Consider the following 19,487-nt stretch of genomic DNA (forward strand, 5'->3'; position numbering starts at 1 on the left):
GTTATTTGGTTATGGACTTATTATGGTAGTAGATTTGGATTTGAGCTTTCTTTGTTAGTCCATTTTCTTGGGCTTGTGCTGGTTTCATAGTAGCCCAACTTATGCTAAGGAGCAAGCAACAAAGTGCAATAATCCATGCCATGTGTTGGTGCTTTCTTTTTGTATTTTGATTATAATAAATTGAAAATTAATGAAAGTATGAAGAAAGTAGATGGTAAGATGGAGAAGGAATGCATGTAAATTATAGATATATGGTACGTATATTTATATTGTATGGTTGTAGTATGACTAATGAGATTAGGATTATATCACCTCAAAAAACAGAGTTAGATCTTGACTTAAGTAGGTAAGATCTCTAACAAGGGACATACAGTATGTTTTAATTGGCTTTCAAAACCATAACGTTGGTGTACCTCCCTTTGTACCGAAAAGGATAGTTGCACATCACAATGGTTTAACCCCTATTAATTAAGGTAATTAGGGACGTTACATTTGGTTACTCGAATTTCCTTGTTGGATCATTCTTATAATCTCCCCATAGGTGTTTGGTAAAAAGATAAAAGTCAAATTATTACAAATATTACATTTAGACAAGGAACAACTAATATTGAACTCCTATGACTAGTGACATATGATGATATCTACTGGGCGAGGGAGTGATATACAAGGACTAATGATTTTACGCTCATTTTTTAGCTTTAGGTGTTTTTAGAAAATTAGATTGTAATGACTTTATATACTTTGGAAGTCTTGTTTTTTGTCCTTCCCCTTATCATGATTTCCAAGAATTATCGTTTAAATTGTAGATACATTTATTTCTTGTCTTAAGATTTAAATTAATTAGTAGATAGATCTGTTGGCAAGTTTGGCCATTATCCCTACCTTATAAAAAGTATAACATTGCTCTTATGAATAGCGTTATGCCAATTATACCCTTCAAAATGTGTGTTTGTCAATTATACCCTCATTAATATGTACAATTTTTTTTAATGAATAACATTTGACGATTATACCCTCAAAAATGTTTATTTACTTATTTTTCACTCATTAATGTTAGTTGCCACGGATATTTATACTTCTAAACATAGTTGCTTATATATCAATAATTTTATTTGTGATTTAAGACCAAATCAAAAAAAGGCTAGATATGGCGTGCGCATCGCGCGCGTTAGCTTCCCTAGTCTTAAGATAGTTATAAGTATAACCTAACATTAAATGCTATTTTTTCTTGATGATGTTTTGGCCTACTAAATACGAAGTATATGATTAGCCACTTAGCTAGATACATAATTGGCTAAACAGATTAATTACTGAGAGTGTAGCTCTTTTCATAGGCCTATATAGTTTTTGATAGAATCATCTGACTTATATACATAATATTGTTTTCTATGTAATTGTATGAATTTAATTAATTACTAGATTAACCGTAGCTTAACCCTGATGTACATTGTACGAAGTATGTATTGTTCATTGAAGAAATGAAACGATCACAAAGTATACATTCAACTTAAAACAACAACAATACTACATTGAGCACATACGAATACAACACACATTATGAACTTGCTGCAAGATAAGGATAGGAAAAACATAAAAATTTATTTTGTGACTTTAACAATGGCATTTTAGGCTTTAAGCAGTCAACTTGTAGTGGCCAAATTGAAGATCTCTGATTTGAGTCTCGATCTAGCAGTACATTGTCTAAGCAACAACCTGTAGCAAATAATTTAATGTTCTTAGAAAACCAGTAGATTTTTGTACACATGTTTATGCAGTTAACAAGTAGCTAAAAAAAGTTTATTAGGATATACTGACCTGCTTCACTGCCTCCTTCGAATCCTGGCTATGTTGACGGAAACCATGACATAGAGCTTGTCTTTCACATCATCAAAGAATCGGAAAAAGGCATGTCTCCAAGATCGTTTTAGCATCAATGTTCCACAAACTCCCCAAAATCCAATTATAAATCCAAGCACCAAGCTAACATACAACCCAAGGAAAAAGTCATCGAATTCACTTTTATCTTGGTGATCGTCATCATCTTCATTTACTCGATAGTTGTCAGGTTGCTGATCCCATGGACATTGTGGAAGTGGCATTCCACAAAGTTCAGGATTCCCCGTGAATGATGAAGCATCAAAGGTTTCAAGATGAGGCCCATTTGGAATTTTTCCGGAAAAGTGGTTGTTGGACAAATCCAAAGTACCAAGAGAATTCAAATCAGCGAGGCTAGTAGGGATCTCACCAGAAAGATGGTTGTTTGACAAATCAAGTGCATTTAAAGATGTTAAATGTCCAATCGCTGTAATATTTCCGTGCAAATGATTTCTTGATAAGTTTAAGGTGACAAGCCCCTCCAATAATGAAATTTCGAAGGGAATTTCTCCTTGTAGCCTATTTTGTGACATGTCTATTGCTTTCAGAAGTCCCAAATTATTCGTGTTAAAATCCCACTCTTTTCTTTTCCACATTATTGTTTCTACTTCAGAGTACACACTAACGACACTGTAACCGGTTTTCTTATCAACGAATTCATCGTAAATAAAGGGTGGCATTAAATCTGTCCCATTTTGCATTGCCGTAAGATTATGTATGCATTTTGGAATGACACCGGTAATGTGGTTGATTGACAAATCCAAAATTTGGAGAGAGGAGAGTTTACAAATACTTAGTGGTATCTCTCCAATAAAAGTGTTATTTTTTAGGATAAGAGAGCTAAGATTTCTTAAATTGTACCCAATTTCTATCGGTATATGCCCACTCAATGAATTATGACCAAGATTGAGGTTAACTAGAGAAGTACAATTCATCAATGATCTCGGGATATCTTTTGAGAACCTATTTTTTCCTAGGTGTAATAATTGAAGTTTTTCCAAGTAGCCTAAGGCAGTTGGAATACTACCAGAAAAGCTATTGTTATCTACGTTTAGGAACATTAACTGATCAAAATGAATCCAGCAATTTGGAAGTTCACCGGACAACGAGTTGTTTGAAAGGTCAATACTGTGAAGCTTTGTTTTGAATTTAGGACACAAGAAAGGAATAGGATCAATAAACATGTTGCTACTCAAGTAAATAGAGGTAACATTTTTTGGAAATGTTGGTATTGCCCCTTCAATATTATTATAGCTCATATCTATATTAAGTGTTTCAGTATATATATTTGGGACTATTTTTTGTAAATCTGGGAGTGTTCCATAAATATTATTGTGAGACATGTTGAGATATCTCAAATTTTGTGGCAATGACTTCCAGAAAGACATTGGAATACTATCTGATATTCCGGTTTCTGGGATATCAAGCACAGAATAATTGGTTTGTCTAAGAAGCCATTTTGGAAACATTGGTCCCAATCTACAAGATCCTAATCTTATTACATCTAATTGGAATGGTGGAACCCAATCAACATTGAAATCGAGCACCAATCCTGAATTATCATACAATTCCAAGTTCTTTAATCTTGAAAGATTTGAGAAATGGTTGATGGATAGAGTCCCTTTAAGGAAATTAGACGAAAGATGAAGGGTCTCCAACATAGACAAGGTTCGCAATCTTTGACTGATGGTTCCATTCAAGTGGTTATTGAAAAGGAATAATTCTCTCAATGAAGGAAGTGTGTCAATCGTGTCCGGTATTGAACCCCAAATTTGGTTGTAAGATAGATCTAATGACAATAATGACTTTTTGGTACATCCATCTAGTGTTTGTATTATATTAGCAAGTTCATAGGTGAGATTATTTAATGACAAATGGAGTTCTTGTAAGCTACACATGTTACCAAGTGTTATCGGCAAGAAGTTGAAATTATTGGATGAGAGATCGAGGTGTGTGAGATTCTTTATGTTTAAGATTGTGTCTAGACTCGGACCTTCTAATTGATTTTCCGAGAGAAATAGATATGTTAGAGCTTGCATATTTTCAAATGCAGCGGGAATAGGACCTTTAAGTTGATTACCTGACAGATCAAGGTACTTAAGGTGAGTTGTGATTCCGCTCAAATTGAACAACCATTGGAACACAAAAGAATCATGTAATCGATTAAATTTAAGACTAAGAATAGAAAGAGTATGTGTAGAGTTTTTGTATGAAAGTGGCCATGAAATTTGTTGAGGAAGTAGGCAACCATCCAAGTGAAGGACCCTTAGATGTGGGAGGTTGTTCATGATTTGGAGCCAATTTGTGGCTTTACTAAGATCTATGTAATTCAAATCAATGTATCTCAAAAAAGTGAGGCGCGAAAGCCATGACAAGTTTTTGATATAAAGATTACCGTTATTCATAGAAAGATCGAGAGAAGTCAAACGGGAAAGATTTCCTAGTTGATTAGGAACTTTTCCTTGGAATCCGGAGTAGGAAAGATTAAGGTGGCTTAGATTCACAAAGGAACCAATAAAATTGGGAATGGGTTGGCTTTGAAAGTTATTCAAGCTGAGGTCCAAGTAAGTTAAATGCTTTAAATCAACAAGGGAAGAGCTCACATTACCTTGCAATAGACAATAGCCCTTATAAAAAGTGTCAACACCGTGAAGGTCGAGCATAGTGACATGACCAGTGAGGTTGTTGCAATGGATGCCATGCCATAGACAACAATTATTATGTTCAGCATGATCTACCCAAGATGACAGCAGCCCGCAATGATCGACTTGGATGCCCTCTTTGAATTTCAACAGAGCTTCCCTCTCACAATCGAAGCACATGACATTGTTGCTGCTAGTGGTGATCCCATTAGCAAGACAACTCAAGTAATAGGATACAAAAATTAAAGAAAGGAAAAGGTAAAGTTGATTGGATCTTTTCATCGTACAATAATGCAAATTCATCATTGTGATACTACTTTTGGCTGGGGTTTATGAATCAAAGTGTTAAACATATACATACTATATATAAATAGGTTTAAGATTGTGTTACTATTTTTAGTCATGTCGTTCATATCTACTAAAGGTCTCGTCGCCCAAACACATGTTTCTTTTGTTTCATACACCATTTTTTTTTAATTTTATTATTATAGTACCGCGTTTAGGTGTTATGAACTTGATCACAAAAAGGAATAATCCTAGATCGACTTTTAGAAGGTGCAAGGAAAATGAACGTAAATTACTATTTTAATTTCTCGGCTTTGAATTAGTTGACACTTTTATTTTATTATTACTTATGGGCCAATGCATAAATTTAATCCGTACATAACTATTTATCAATAAGCAACCATTATATAAAGTTATTGATAGTTTCCTTTAACATTTATACTTTTTTTTTTATTGTTGATTTGACGTCAATCTATTTTAGTTCAATGTTATTTGCTTTATTTAACTTCAATTTAGTGTGAATACACTACTAAGGAAGGTAAATGAGTATACACATACACTCCATGTTAAAAGAACCTTAAAAAGGTTATTTAAAGTTTTGGACTAACATATACGAGTAATAGCTTTTTAAAAATTAGCCAACATTCATGCCCAAATTTTTCATTAAATTTTACATAGTGGGAATGTGGAGCACCACCACTATATGTCTATATACACCACCATCTGACCATTCATTGGAAACTAAAATTCATCTGCCATTAAAGGAAGGAAAGGAAAAAAAAAGGGAATTTGTTAATCTTTAAATAAACAAAAACCGTGTATCTAAATATATTAGCAAAATATCACAGTCAGCATAGTATTTTTGTAAATAAATCAATATTTGTGGGACTTATATTTAATAAAAGTTATTGATTTATTTACAAAAATGCCATTAGATAAACATTTTTTTTTATTTGTCACGAAGATAAACTTTCTCCATCAACAAGATATATTTAGATAACTTAATGTTGATGTCATTGAGTTCCAAAAGGACTTCGGATCGAAAAAACTATCTGCAATTCTAACAACAGGTAGTTTGCACGAACTTATGTGATCAATTCTAATTGAAATGGAGGAATCCAACCGACATCAAGATCAAGATTATGTTTGGATGTTCATCAATGATATGCGAGTGAACATGATGGAGTTCATCGATCAAGATCAAGGTTATGTTTGGATTATGTTTATGCAAATAGATGGAGTTCTTGAACGCTACACAAATTAACAAGTGTATTCCGAAACTAGGACCGGATATTCGATGACAGATCATCAAGATGTATGTATGTCTAGAAGCTTTATGTTTGAAATTGTATTAGGTATCAGACTTTTGAATTGATTTTGCCCTAGAGAAAGATATGCTAGAGATTTCATGTTCCCAAAAGAATTTGCAATGATACCTTAGCTTGCAAGTAATAATTGGAGAGGTCAAGATATGAAAGAGCATTCAAATTTTCAAATTTCCCTCAAATTTCTTTATTTTAATTTGTGTCATTTGGGGATTAGAAGAGAGAGAATGAGGAATGGAGGGGAATCGTGAAAAAAAAAGGGGGATCATTTTTTAAAGTCATGTTAGAGGTAAACCTCGGAGAAAAAAGTCAATTATTACAGGATTCCAACCTCAAAGTCCCCTAAACAACATAATAAACTTATAAGGTCTTTTAGACCACTTTAAACATATAAGGTCCTTCCAAACAAAATAATGAACATATATGTCCCTTCCAAACAAATTTTCCAATATAATACATTCGGAAGTTTAACTTCAAGTTTATTATGAGTACTATGAACATCAAGATGTGGAGACATATCGTTATATACACGCAGGTAGTGCACAGTGCATTTAAAGGTATTTTTTTCTCATTTAGATGATCAGTGTTTATTTAATCATCAAATAAAGAGAAAAACTAACATTGAGTTAGTTGGCGTGAGTGTGGATTCCACTCAAATTGAGCATCCATCGAAACAATATTGATGATAATGATGAATAATTCATCAAACTATTTCCATAAAGCCTAAGAATAGAAGGGTGGTCAACGAATACCTTATATTTATTGTTGTAATATAGCTGGAAATTCTGGTTTTTCTAGTTTGGGAAATTCAGTAACCAAACTAAGACTGTAAGAAGAATGTTTGGAATGTTTATACAATTTTTTTATTACAAAAAAAAAACAAAAAAAATTAACTAAAGATTATTATAGTAGGACTAAGTCTATCCTAGGACATTACAAGTTTACAATATATATATACAACAATATATATACTAATTTATGACATAAATATACAAGTATTAATTATAGGATATTTTAGCTAATCAAAATAATCTGTTAATGACTAAATGGCAGCTTAGGAGTGGATGTTTAACGCTTTATCTCTTCCTAATTTTTCTGTATATAATTGTCTGAAAATTTTCTTCTCATTATTTATTCAATTCTAAAACTTAAATATTTCATCTTACAAAAACTTTTTTTTCTTCCAATAATATTCAATTTAGCTCATTCTTTAAGGTTTAAAAAAAATGGGTATTTTTCAAAATAAAAAAAGAACACACATTTTCTCAATGCTTATTATTTCCTTAAGTATACTTGGCAATTTCAGAAGTTATGGAGCAGAAGAAGAAATAGCAAATTTCGTGTTTGGAGATTCAGACGTGGATGTAGGAAACAACAACTATATTGTGTCCCTTGCTAAGGCGGATAAAGCGCCTTATGGTATCGATTATGGAGGGCCGACCGGAAGATTTAGCAATGGACGAACCATTGTTGACATTCTAGGTAAGTTTTACATTGTAACATTTCCTCTGTTCTTCCTATATTGTGTTGTTACTCTGATTTTAAGACTTTCTTATTTTCCAAGAACCCCTTGTCTTCGCGAGTTTATAGGACAAATGAGTAGGCTAACGCTTAATCTCGACATATATCAATAAATCATTAATCATTGAATTGACATGTTAAAATAGAAGTACATACTACATTACATGATTATTGTCCTAGCATACATATATTTGCTCGTTAGCCTACATAAATGTTGTCGTCTTACTTATCCTATGTAATTAAATTAAAGTAAGAATATATATAGCTGGTAAAATATTTAACTTATGTTAATAAAATAGAAAATCTTGTACATTTTTCTTACTAATTATGTGTTTATTTTTGAAATAATTTTTGAAATTTTATTTTTTGCTGGATTTAGCCCAAACACTTGGTAAATTTGGACAAAGCCCACCATACTTGGCACCAACAACAAAAGCGAGTGTGATTTTGAAAGGGGTCAATTATGCTTCTGGTGGTGCTGGAATTCTCAACAAGACTGGCTCCAATTTTGTAAGACCACCCCTCTTTCCTTTATTTGACAACTATTTTAGAAAATGCGACAACTTCTTTTCATACATTGTAACATAATGAACGTGTCAATTATATAATTTTGGATTAGAAGGCCATGGTATGTACTAATTTGTAATCATGTCACATATGCTAGATTGGGAGGATAAGTTTTGACGCACAACTAGATAATTTTGCAAATACAAAGCAAGATATCATCGCTCAAATAGGAGAAGCAGCAACAGAGGAGCTTATGAATAAAGCCTTTTTTTCAGTAGTAATTGGTGCCAATGATTTCATTGTTAATTACTTACTTCCAGTTATTGTCAAAGGCCGTCTTACGATGCAGCCTGAAGCTTTCATAGATACCATGATATCTAAATTTAGACTACAACTTACGGTGAGACATGTGCAATAACCTTACCTATTATTATTAAGGACTCACTAAGTAAAGTTTAAAATAGTAAAGTAGTCTTAGAACGAGTAATTAAAAACCCTCTTCAACGACGATGGTTCTCTTTTAAAAAAAAAATTACCGACTTAATTTCATTATGACAAGGTGAGATGATTCTACGGTTGTAATTTGAAAAATGACCTTGCAATTTTATTTTATTTTTTTGAAAAATGACCTTGCAATTTTAAAAAATAGATGGTTTAGATTTGTTGGTTTTTGAAATATTTTTAAATGCTAAAACTAATTGAAAAATCAATTTTGTTATTTTAAAACTTCATATTACATTTCCAAAAATTAATTATCAATTTAGTTGTTATTTTCCTAATTAATTTATGATTTTTTTATATAATTTTTTTTTTTAGTATTTAAAAATAATATTTAAGCAATCACTATTGTTCATTTTTAAAAATTATGGTTGTCACTTCAGACAATGTGATAGTGTAGGAACACTAGGCCTTTTGGCAGATAAAGTGTTTTTTCTAATTACATTGATTTTACTTCAAATGTCACATAATTCACGTGAAATTTTTGGTAAATTGACCGAATGAAAACTAAACAACATCATTAATATATTAGTCATTTCATTTTTTTTTTTGAGGAAAATACTAGTCATTTCATATGATATAACTAAACCAAATTTTATAGAAAAAATTATCAAAAATAATACGAACTTTCACTCGTCTGCTAAAAACAAGTCAAACTTTTGATTATACTACCTGCAACCTAAACGACTGGTAAACCTTTTTTTTTTTTATAAATTCATTAAATAATTTAATTAACTCATAATTAACATTTAAACTTAACAATTAAAAAATAAAAATCACCCCCCTTCCTCACCACCAGCCACTGCTCCCTAACCACCCCCCTTCCTTGGCGTCGACTGGCCCTTCGGCGATCCTCTGCAGGTGTCTGGTCCTCCCCCTCCCTCAACCTCATCTCAAAATCAACAACACTCACAAAACTCAAACAAATCCATGCTCAAATCATTGTCAATGCTTTATCACAAAAATCAAAAACTCTGCGACATTTTATCAAATCCACAAATATTCTGGCATGCTAATCTTCTTGTTTCTTCAACTCCAACCCCATATCTTTTCCTCTACAATGTCCTCATTTGTGGGTTTTCTCTCAATCATTTTCCATCTACTTCTGTTTCTGTTTATACCCAATTGCATGGAAACTTTACCTACGCTTTTGCAGTTTCGGCTTCTTGGTCACTTGGGGATCAAAGGGTTGGTATGTTGTTTCATGCTCATTCGATCATTGATGGGTTTGGCGCTACTTTGTTTGTTGGGTCTGTTGTTGTTGGATTGTATCTTAATTTTTTCCAAGATTGTGTATGCATATAAGGTGTTTGATAAAATGTCTAACAGAGATACGGTTTTGTGGAATACTATGATTTTTGGGTTGGTTAAGAATTGTTGATATATTGATTCTTTTTGGGTTTTTTGTGATATGGTTGGTAGTAGTGCTGGTCTGCTGGATTTGATTCCACTACTTTGTGGAAATTTGGGGTTTTTCGTAGGGCGGGACTACTGGAGGGGGGTTTCGTGGGTCCGTTTTTGTGGTGGGTAGGAGTCGAGAAAGGGATGAGGAGAGATGGGGATGACGGAAATGGGGTCGCTAGCGCAGGGGAGGGGTTGAGGTGCCTGGAAATGATCGCCGGAGGGCCGGGAGACACTGGGGAAGGGGAGGGGAAGCTAAGGGGCGGGTGGTACCATGGTGGGGAAGTTTTTTTTTTTTTTTTAATAAAAACATTAAATTAAAAAAATCAAATTAAATTATCAAACCAATTAAAAAATGACAAGTGTCTCATGTACCTATTAATCAAGTCACTAACCGGTCATAACTTGTTTAAAGCGGATACCATTCAAAATTTGTATTATTTAGAAAAAATTGAAAGTTCGACTTGTTTTTGGCGAATAGGTGAAAGTTTGTATTATTTTTAACAATTTTTCCAATTTCATATTATTAGTTTAAATTGCACATTTATATTGCAACTGAGTACAAATGTACAATGTTTACATAGATCATTATCACTAAAAAATTATTTTTGTATGAGCTAATGTTGGTTCATGTGATATTGAACAGAGACTTTATAATATGGGTGCTAGGAAATTATTAGTGGCAAATGTTGGACAAATTGGTTGCATACCATTCGAGAGAGAAATAAATCTATGTTCAGGAAATCAATGTGCTGCGTACCCTAATCAACTAGCTCAATTATATAATGTCCGATTAAAGAGCCTTCTTACAGAGCTAAACAACAATCTTAAGGGATCCAAGTTCCTTTATGGAGATACTTACGGCATTTTTAACGACATCGACTATCATTACCAATCTTATGGTACGTTTTTAGATTTAAATGTATGTCATTCGCCCACAACCCGCCAATATCTTACTTGTTCCAACTCGTAGCAACATCCTTTAATAACATATCTACATGTCATTCTTACTTTATTTTAAACACGTTATCATATGAAATTGGTGATATTGCTAATTGTGGATTGTTCTGGAATGAAAATATGACAGGTTTTGAGGTTATAAATTCAGCATGTTGCTATAACAATCCTTGGGATAAAACTGGAGGTTTACTTCCCTGTTCTTCAACAGCTAGTATTTGCAGTGATAGATCAAAGTATACATTTTGGGATCCATATCATCCATCTGAAGCCACTAATATGATAATTGCCAAAGGTCTGCTTGATGGGAATAATAGTTATATTTCACCTATCAATGTTCGCCAATTACTTAACTCTTGACATTCGTTGCACTTGTTCGATCCATACAATTAATACCATGCATACGTACACTTGAAGGGTAGTTTTGTAACTAAATAGGGCAATTCAAATGTAAATTTCTTATACAATTATGTATTTGTGTAATTCATTTGTTATGTTAATCCATTAATATTATTGAATTACAAGTACTCTTTCCTCTTGGTGAGTGGTGACTTGGTTGATGCATGCATGTTTATCGATCTTGCTATATACTACTTCGTAAATGCCAGTTACAAAAGCATACAAAATCATTTCACATTTGATCGCTCAACACATTCTTAGATCCTTCTAGAAACACTAGAAAAAAGGTAATAAACATAGAAAATTTCCAGTGACTTACAATGCCATGCCCATATACTACCTCCACAACTCCGTTTCATATTATTTACAACGATTAGACATAAGTAGAAAATGTCTAATCGTTGTAAATAATATGAAACAAAGTTAGTATATATGTTTGCTTATTTTAGTCCACTTAGAGTCTAATGATATTCCTTGAGGACAAATAAAGATTCATGACTTGAGACTCACATGTTCCACTCTTCCATTTAATTACGAAATTGGTTATTAACACAACCAAAAAAGAAATATTTTAAAACCACCAATTTTTTTTTTTAAAAATGGTTTTTATCGTTTTTATCACCACTTAACTGATTGCTAGATGGAATCCGTTAGTAGGGCCCAATGTACCAAGTGTAGGCATATAATTGGTTTAAAAAAAAGGAAACCAAAACCCTAAAACTAACCACAGCCACCCCACCCCACCGTCAGCCGCCCTTGCCCTACCTCCGGCACCTCCTTTCTCAGCCTTAGCTACCGGAAAATTCCGCGTCCTCCCTTTCCCCCTCCTCAAAACTGGCAGCCTCCCCCAAACGACCACCACAATCGGCCGGCGTATAACAAACGCCCCCGAAAAGAAATGGTGGAGGGAAGGGCTGTCCTAAAGAAGAAAGTGGTGGAAGACTTATTACTTGAGTTTTGATTCCAATGTCAAAATCTAATACTACGTCTAACATTGTCAAAATCTGATATTAGACTATTAAATAAGATGTAACTGAGTCAAAATTTGATAAAAAAAAAAATGTCAAATATGATATTAGACTATCAAAATCAGACGTAAATGAGTCAAAATCTGATATAAATAGGTAAAATATATTTCTAAAATGTGAAAAATAAATGTCAAAAAAAAAAACGAAGTCTAGTACGTCAACATATGATATTATAATGTCAAAAATCCAATTTAAAAGAGTCAAAATTTGATACTCGCTCCCTCTGTTCCTAAAATAATTGACACAATTAAATTTGGCACACATACCAATCTTTTGATTTGATCTTTAAAATACATATGATATGATTAAATATTAGTAAAAAAAATATTTAAAAAGTTAATATCATGAAACTTTATATTAATACCTACGTAATATTTAACCATATATATATTTCATGATAAAATGTGTTTTTTTTTATACCTAACTAAAAAATGATGGTCAGACTGACTATATAAATAATGGAAAAAAGTTAAATGTGTCAATTATTTAGAAAAGAAGGGAGTATAAAAGTGTCAAAATCTAATTGGGTAAATAGTAAACTCATTATGACTCATAATATCACATAGTACTTGAATAAATTAATGGAACAATGGCTGACTTGCCTCTACAATTAAACCCAAAAGTCTCCTCCAATCATATGCATTCCCTTAAAACAATGACAATGTTGCCCAACTAATATCAGAGGGTCCTTCTTAACAGTCACCGCCACTAATATCACAATTAGGACCAAAAAAAATATCCAAATAATCATACTCAACTACTCCTCATTCTCGAGACTCTGCCAATAACTTCGATTCTTTTGTCTAAGGGTGCTCGAATTTTTCAATTGAACAGGAAAATCTTTCTTTTGTAATATGTGAGCAGTCGAAAATTTGTCATAAAGAGATGAATATAGCAGGAATATGATCGACAATGGTTGTAATCTTGGTCCCTGTCATCCCAACTGAGTAGCTTCGAAGTGACGGGAGTTCTTGGAGTCTTATGTAAGTCTTTTGTTCTCTATCTCCTTCCGACATTTATTCGCTTTTCTTTCTTTTAATACTTTGCAAACTCTGTGCCGCGGTGTGGCTGCGGTGTAACGTCCTAGGCCGCAACTAGGCTGTGGAAGGAACGAGTTTGCCGCAACTTGCTTGCGGACTACACTGTATAATTGTACTAGATTAGTGCCCGTACGATGCACAAATTTGACCAAAAAATTTAATTTGCATAAATTAAAGTTGTATATTATTGAAAAAGTTTGAAAATCAATGTGTGACTTACTACAACAATAATAATAACGTTTGATACTCTAGTCCTTAATTCAATAATACATACGAAATGAAAAAGAAAAACAAATAAAATAGGGATGTGATATGGTAAAATGGGATTAAATAGAGGAAATAGAGTTTAGCTGATAGTCAAAGTGATCTTGCAATTTTTTGGAGAAAAGAATATAGTCACATTAATTTATTTTTCCCGACACAATATAAAATGCATCTCATTATATAAAAAAGTATGATTTCCCAAAAAAATAACCAAATAGAAAATCGATTATATTATACAAATATTATTTTAAAAGATTTTGGCAAGAAAAGATACGAATTATAATACTTCGTATTTAGAATAAAATTTTAGTTAATTGTGTATACATAGAAGATATAAGAAAACCAATAACAAATCATATTATCATATTATATAAATATTCTCTAAAGCATTTTTGGCAAGAGAAGATGAAAGATGGCTTTGGAGGGAAAATAACAGTCATTTCTTAATTTCTATTTTAGTATTATGTTATTGATTGATATGCTACTTGCTTTCTTGGTGATCATGGAGCAACTCCTTCTTCCACCTGCAATTCTGCAATTACACATTACTAAATCATGAAAAGGCTAAAAAAAAAAAAGCTACCTAACACACTAATAAAACACAAGACCAAAACTACCCCACTAATCTACTGCACAAAACGTAAAAAAAAAAAAAAAAGGAAAGCTAAAAAACAGAACTACCTAACCTAATAAAAACAAGAAAAAAAAAATCCCAAAACACTACTAAACTATTTGCTACACTAAACGTCAAACAGGAAAAAAAAAATCATAATATAAAACCTTAAATTCTAAAATTCTAGTAAAATTTATAGACCAATGCAGAACAATATAGTGCTCTGAGAAGCTTATCATATGTTCCGGCAAACATCTCAGAAAATATTAGATAGAAAAACATTAGAGAAAGAATATATAAAACACTAAAGGCTCTGCTAAAAATACAAAAAGAAAATCAAGACTCAAAAGAAAAAGAAAAATTATTTACAACCTTATTAGACTCACTTGGGAAACACAAAAGAAATATTCACATTAATTACATCCAAATGAGAATCCTTGTTCACAAAATTATCATGGATTGACGGAGGTGAAAGGACGAAAGAAGGGAGATGTAAAGGGGGAGAACAAGGGAAAAGACCAAGCTTTCTAGAAAAAGGAATATGAGGCTCAACAGACAACATCTTGAATAAAGACGCACTAATCTCTACTCTCTCAACCTTATAATCCCCAAAATTAACCTCTTCATTATCAAATTCACAAATTTCATCCCTAACTTCCTTCAAATTCTCACAATTTTCATCATTACTCTCCTCTACATGGATTTCATTCTCATCATACCTTAAGCCATCATCATCATACATCAATTGACAGTCAAGAGACTGGTGAATAGAATTGAACTGAGCTTGTAAATTCTTTGATTGGTCAGTTAGTTGCACTAAACTAGAATTAACCTCGTCAATGAAATTTGCAAAAATAAACTTTAATCTTGATTCAGATGTTTGAATTTCAATGTCCTTGTATATTTTAGCACTTTCTTCAATAAGAAGCTCTAATTTTGATTTAAATGGTTGGGGTTCATAAGAAAATTGAAAATCAAATGGAGCATACGAGTTATCACATTGATAATCATAATGAGGAGAAGGGTCATAATAATTCTCATAAGTTTGACTATCACGGAAAAATCATAGGAGTTCCTGCAAAAGTTTTGGGAATTTTGATAATAGGTATCATAATAAGAAACATGATAATCCCAGGCATTATAACCATTATCTTGATGATAATTATAAGAATACTGACCATTGTATTGATTCCAATAATCCATGATCAAACGACAATATGTGAACAAGGGATCAAAAAATTTTTTTTTTTAAAAAATACTAATTAATTCTAAGCAAACCAAATCAATCCGTCACCTTCCTCGGCAACGGCGCCAAATTTTGATAGGCGGTCGCAAACCTAACAAAAATAATACCCAACTAAACCCCCTAATTATGTAGTAGGGTAAGTTAGGGTCGATCTCACAGAGAAGGTAGTATTAATATTGAATTCTATAAATTATAATTAAATAGTCGAGTCAAATAAAAATAGGGTTGGATTTATTATACTACTAAAGCAAGAAAAAGAAATAATAAAAGATCTAGAATTAAGTATCACCACTAGCATAATCTATACAAGACAAACTCTTACCCCAATTAATTAATCATATGTTCATAAGGAAAAGTAATACTTAGATAATACCAAGGGTCTCTCTCGAGTTATCTATGGCTTTCCTAATCACAGTCAAGCCTATTCTCATGAAATCATGCAAATTAGAGACATTAAGCACATTACTCTAACTTCCTAATCATCCATTCAACTATTTTCATGATGAACTTCAAACCCTTTATTGATCTATTCAAATCCGTTAAAACCCAACTCTCATTGCGATTAAAACAAAGGAATAATAACAATACTAATTATCTCTAATCTAGTATTGGCATAAGCACAATCAATTAAGCATGAACTATATAAATAATTAATTGAGAATTTAAAAGAACAAATCAAGTATCAATCATGGCTAGGGTTCAACCTAACCCTGGAATAATAGTTTACACTAACATAATAAAAGAATTAAACATAAAAGAAAGAGAAAAAGAAAATATAATACTTGAATAAAATAAATCTAGAGAGAAACTAGGGTTCTAAACTAATGGGGGTTTTGGGATAATAAAGCTAAGGAGTAATTATAACAAAGCTAAGAATTATGATAGAATTAGGAAAATAATCCGCTAATAAGATGATTTACTCGCCCTTGCACGGACGTGCTAGCATGAGGCACGTCCGTGTCTCGCTGCTGCACGCATAGCTCTTCTTAAAATGGACATAACTTGAGTTTTAGAGCTTTGTTTGAGGCGTGTAATATATCGTTGGAAAGCTCTTAAAGTCTACTTTTTAATGCAATTTGAATAACTCCAAAATAATTTGTAGATCAAAAGTTATGATCAAAATAGTGGACAGGACTCATATTTGTCAAGTCTTTCATCAACGCCTTTGCTTCTTTCTATCCTTATTTCCTCTCGAAGACATGATTTTAGATCCTTGAGTGAGATAGCTTCATACTCCATTATTATTATTCTCAAAATTAGCCAACCATAATCCATTTGCATCAAAATCACCTGAAAATCATCAAAACACACAAACGAAGAATACTAGAGCATAACCTAAGCAAATAATGTAAAAATACACCTTAGACCTCTAAATCCATAAGCAATGGAGAGTAGATAAGCACATAATATGTGTACAAATTAGGACCTATCACTTTAGCATAGACATATCACCCAATCTTTGAGTAAATTGTTCCATTCAATTGATTATTATAAAGATATAATGATTGTAATGAAGAAAAGATATTGATCATGTCTGGAATTGGACCCCAAATTTGGTTATATTCCAACCATAAAGTTAATAATTATGCTTTTGTACATCCATTTAGTGTTTGGATTATGTCGCCGAGCTCTTGGGTGAGATTATTAAAAGATAAATTAAGTTCTTCTAAGCTACACAGATTACCAAGTGTTTTTGACAAGAGCTTGAAATTATTGGATGAGAGAATAAGATGTTTGAGATGTTTTATGTTTGGAATTGAACTTTCTAATTGATTGAGGCCGAGGTTGAGATATGAAAGGGACTTCATGTTTCCAAAAGAAGCTGGGATTGTACCTTGCAATTTATTATTAGAAAGGTCGAGATATGAAAGAGCATGCATATTCCCAAAAGAACTTGGAATTGCACCTTGCAACTTATTGGTAGAGAGGTCGAGATATGAAAGAGATTGTATATCTTCAAATGCATTTGGAATTGATCCTTCGAGTTAGATTAGAATTGAGATTGATATGTACAAGGTGAGGGTTAATATCATTCAAATGGAACAACCATTGGAATATTGATGAATCCAAGTTGTTCATCGCAAGACTAATAGTTGAAAGAGTTGTTGAGGAATTTTTGTATGAAAGTGGCCATGGAACTCTAGGATAAAGTTTACAGGAATCCAAGTAAAGAACTTCTAATGATGGAAAGTTGTTCATGATTTGGAACCAGTTTATGACCATACTAAGATCTATACCACTCAAGTTAATGTATCTCAAAAATGTTAAGCGCGAAAGCCATGTCAAGTTTTTTACATAATGGTTGTACTGTCTGTCCTCAATCCAATATATAGAAATAGTTTCAAATGAAGAATATAAACTGAGATCAAGATACATTAAGCGCGAAAGATTTCCGAGCTGGTTAGGAATCTCTCCAACAAATCCAGCAAAAGAAAGATTGAGATATTTTAAATTGGATAGGGAACTAATATAGGTGGGAATCTGTTGGTTTTGGAAGTAACTGAAACTAAGGTCCAAGTAAGTCAAATGCTTCAAATCAACGAGGGAAGAACTCACTTTACCTTGCAAACAACGATCCTTATAATAAGAAGTGTAAGCCCCACGAAGGTCGAGCTTAATGACATTACCAGTTCGGTTGCTGCATCGAACGCCATGCCATTGACAACAATTTTTATTATCATCATCATCCACCCAAGACGACAACATCCCACAACGATCAACTTGGATCCCTTCTTTGAATTTCAGCAAAGCTTCCCTTTCATGGTCGAAGCACATGACATTGTTGCCGCTAGTGGAAATCCCATCAGCAAGACAACTCAAGTAATAGGATGCAAAAATTAAAGAAAGGAAAAGGTAAAGTTGATTGAATCTTTTCATGGTACAATAATACAAATTCATCATTGTGACACTACTTTTGGCTGGGGTTTATGAATCAAAGTGTTAAACATATACTACTATATATTTATATAAATAGGTTTAAGATTATGTTACTATTTTTAGTCATGTCATTCATATCTACTAAAGGTCATCTCTTCGTCCAAACACGTTTTTCTTTTGTTTGATACACAATTTTTTTCTTGTAGTACCGCGTTTAGGTGTTATGAACTCAATCACAATTCAATAACGTCAGGTTAAGTTGCAGGAAATATGAAGAAAGTACGGAGTAAATTACTACTTTCTCGATTCTAAAGTAGTTGAAATATTTCTTTTATCATCACTTGTATCAATCCATAACAACATAAGTTCAAGTGAAAATATCTCAAACTCACTAACAATTAATTACTAGATAGTACCTTCAAAAAAAAAAAAAAAAATACTAGCTAGTATATATGAAAAGTTAATATTATTAAAATACACATTGAGAGATATTTAACAGAATTCCACTCGACTACATATTTCATTATCTAATATTTTTACTTTTTTGTCAATATCAATAGGAATAAGCTACATTATTGCCTCTTTGTCCACATCTATCTATTTTATACGGAGAAATTCAAATGTTATTTGCTTAATTAAACTTAAATTCAATGTGAATACACTACTAGGATGGTAACTAATGAGTATACACACTCCATGTTAAAAGAACCTAAAAAAGGTCATTATGAAGTTTTGGACATTTTATAAGAATCTTAAAAAGGACATTATGAAGTTTTGGACTTTTTATATACGAATGCCCATTTTTTTCATTCATATAGTAGGAATGTGGAGCACCACCATTTTCATATATAGTTCATACATCAAATTCCTCGTATACTTTGATTATTATGACTTTCATATAGTAGGAATGTGGACCTAAAAATCCATCGGAAAAATCAATATTTCCGACATATTTTCGATGAATTCGAAAATTCCGTCGAAAATTTAATTTTCCGACGGAATTTATATC

General features: G+C 32.4%; 2 protein-coding genes across 2 annotated transcripts; one reads left to right on the forward strand and one right to left on the reverse strand.

Annotated features, from left to right (window-relative positions):
• Positions 1-1,731: 1,731 nt before the first annotated feature.
• LOC145580746 (receptor-like protein EIX2) lies at positions 1,732-4,823 on the reverse strand. The gene is made up of 2 exons (XM_081637860.1): positions 2,513-4,823; positions 1,732-2,482 (listed from the first exon to the last, which is right to left on the reverse strand). The coding sequence occupies exons 1-2, from the start codon at positions 4,821-4,823 to the stop codon at positions 1,821-1,823; spliced, it is 2,973 nt and encodes a 990-aa protein (XP_081493986.1). The 3' UTR covers positions 1,732-1,820.
• A 2,530-nt stretch (positions 4,824-7,353) lies between these two features.
• LOC145581821 (GDSL esterase/lipase At4g16230-like) lies at positions 7,354-11,371 on the forward strand. Its single transcript, XM_081638850.1, has 5 exons — positions 7,354-7,609; positions 8,028-8,158; positions 8,313-8,555; positions 10,701-10,956; positions 11,142-11,371. The coding sequence occupies exons 1-5, from the start codon at positions 7,354-7,356 to the stop codon at positions 11,369-11,371; spliced, it is 1,116 nt and encodes a 371-aa protein (XP_081494976.1).
• Positions 11,372-19,487: the final 8,116 nt, after the last annotated feature.

The sequence above is a fragment of the Chenopodium album genome, chromosome 15, assembly GCF_948465745.1.
Source record: "Chenopodium album chromosome 15, dcCheAlbu1.1, whole genome shotgun sequence".
Lineage (NCBI taxonomy): Eukaryota > Viridiplantae > Streptophyta > Magnoliopsida > Caryophyllales > Amaranthaceae > Chenopodium > Chenopodium album.

What these genes read in the sequence shown, in the direction of transcription:
- LOC145581821 (XM_081638850.1), top strand. Translation starts at nt 7,354, where the DNA reads ATGGGTATTTTTCAAAATAAAAAAAGAACACACATTTTCTCAATGCTT. An exon ending in AATTTAGACTACAACTTACG is followed by an intron (nt 8,556 to 10,700) that starts GTGAGACATGTG and finishes GATATTGAACAG; the next exon opens with AGACTTTATAATATGGGTGC. An exon ending in CTATCATTACCAATCTTATG is followed by an intron (nt 10,957 to 11,141) that starts GTACGTTTTTAG and finishes AAAATATGACAG; the next exon opens with GTTTTGAGGTTATAAATTCA.
- LOC145580746 (XM_081637860.1), bottom strand. Translation starts at nt 4,823, where the DNA reads ATGATGAATTTGCATTATTGTACGATGAAAAGATCCAATCAACTTTAC. An exon ending in ATTCGTTGATAAGAAAACCG is followed by an intron (nt 2,483 to 2,512) that starts GTTACAGTGTCG and finishes TGTACTCTGAAG; the next exon opens with TAGAAACAATAATGTGGAAA.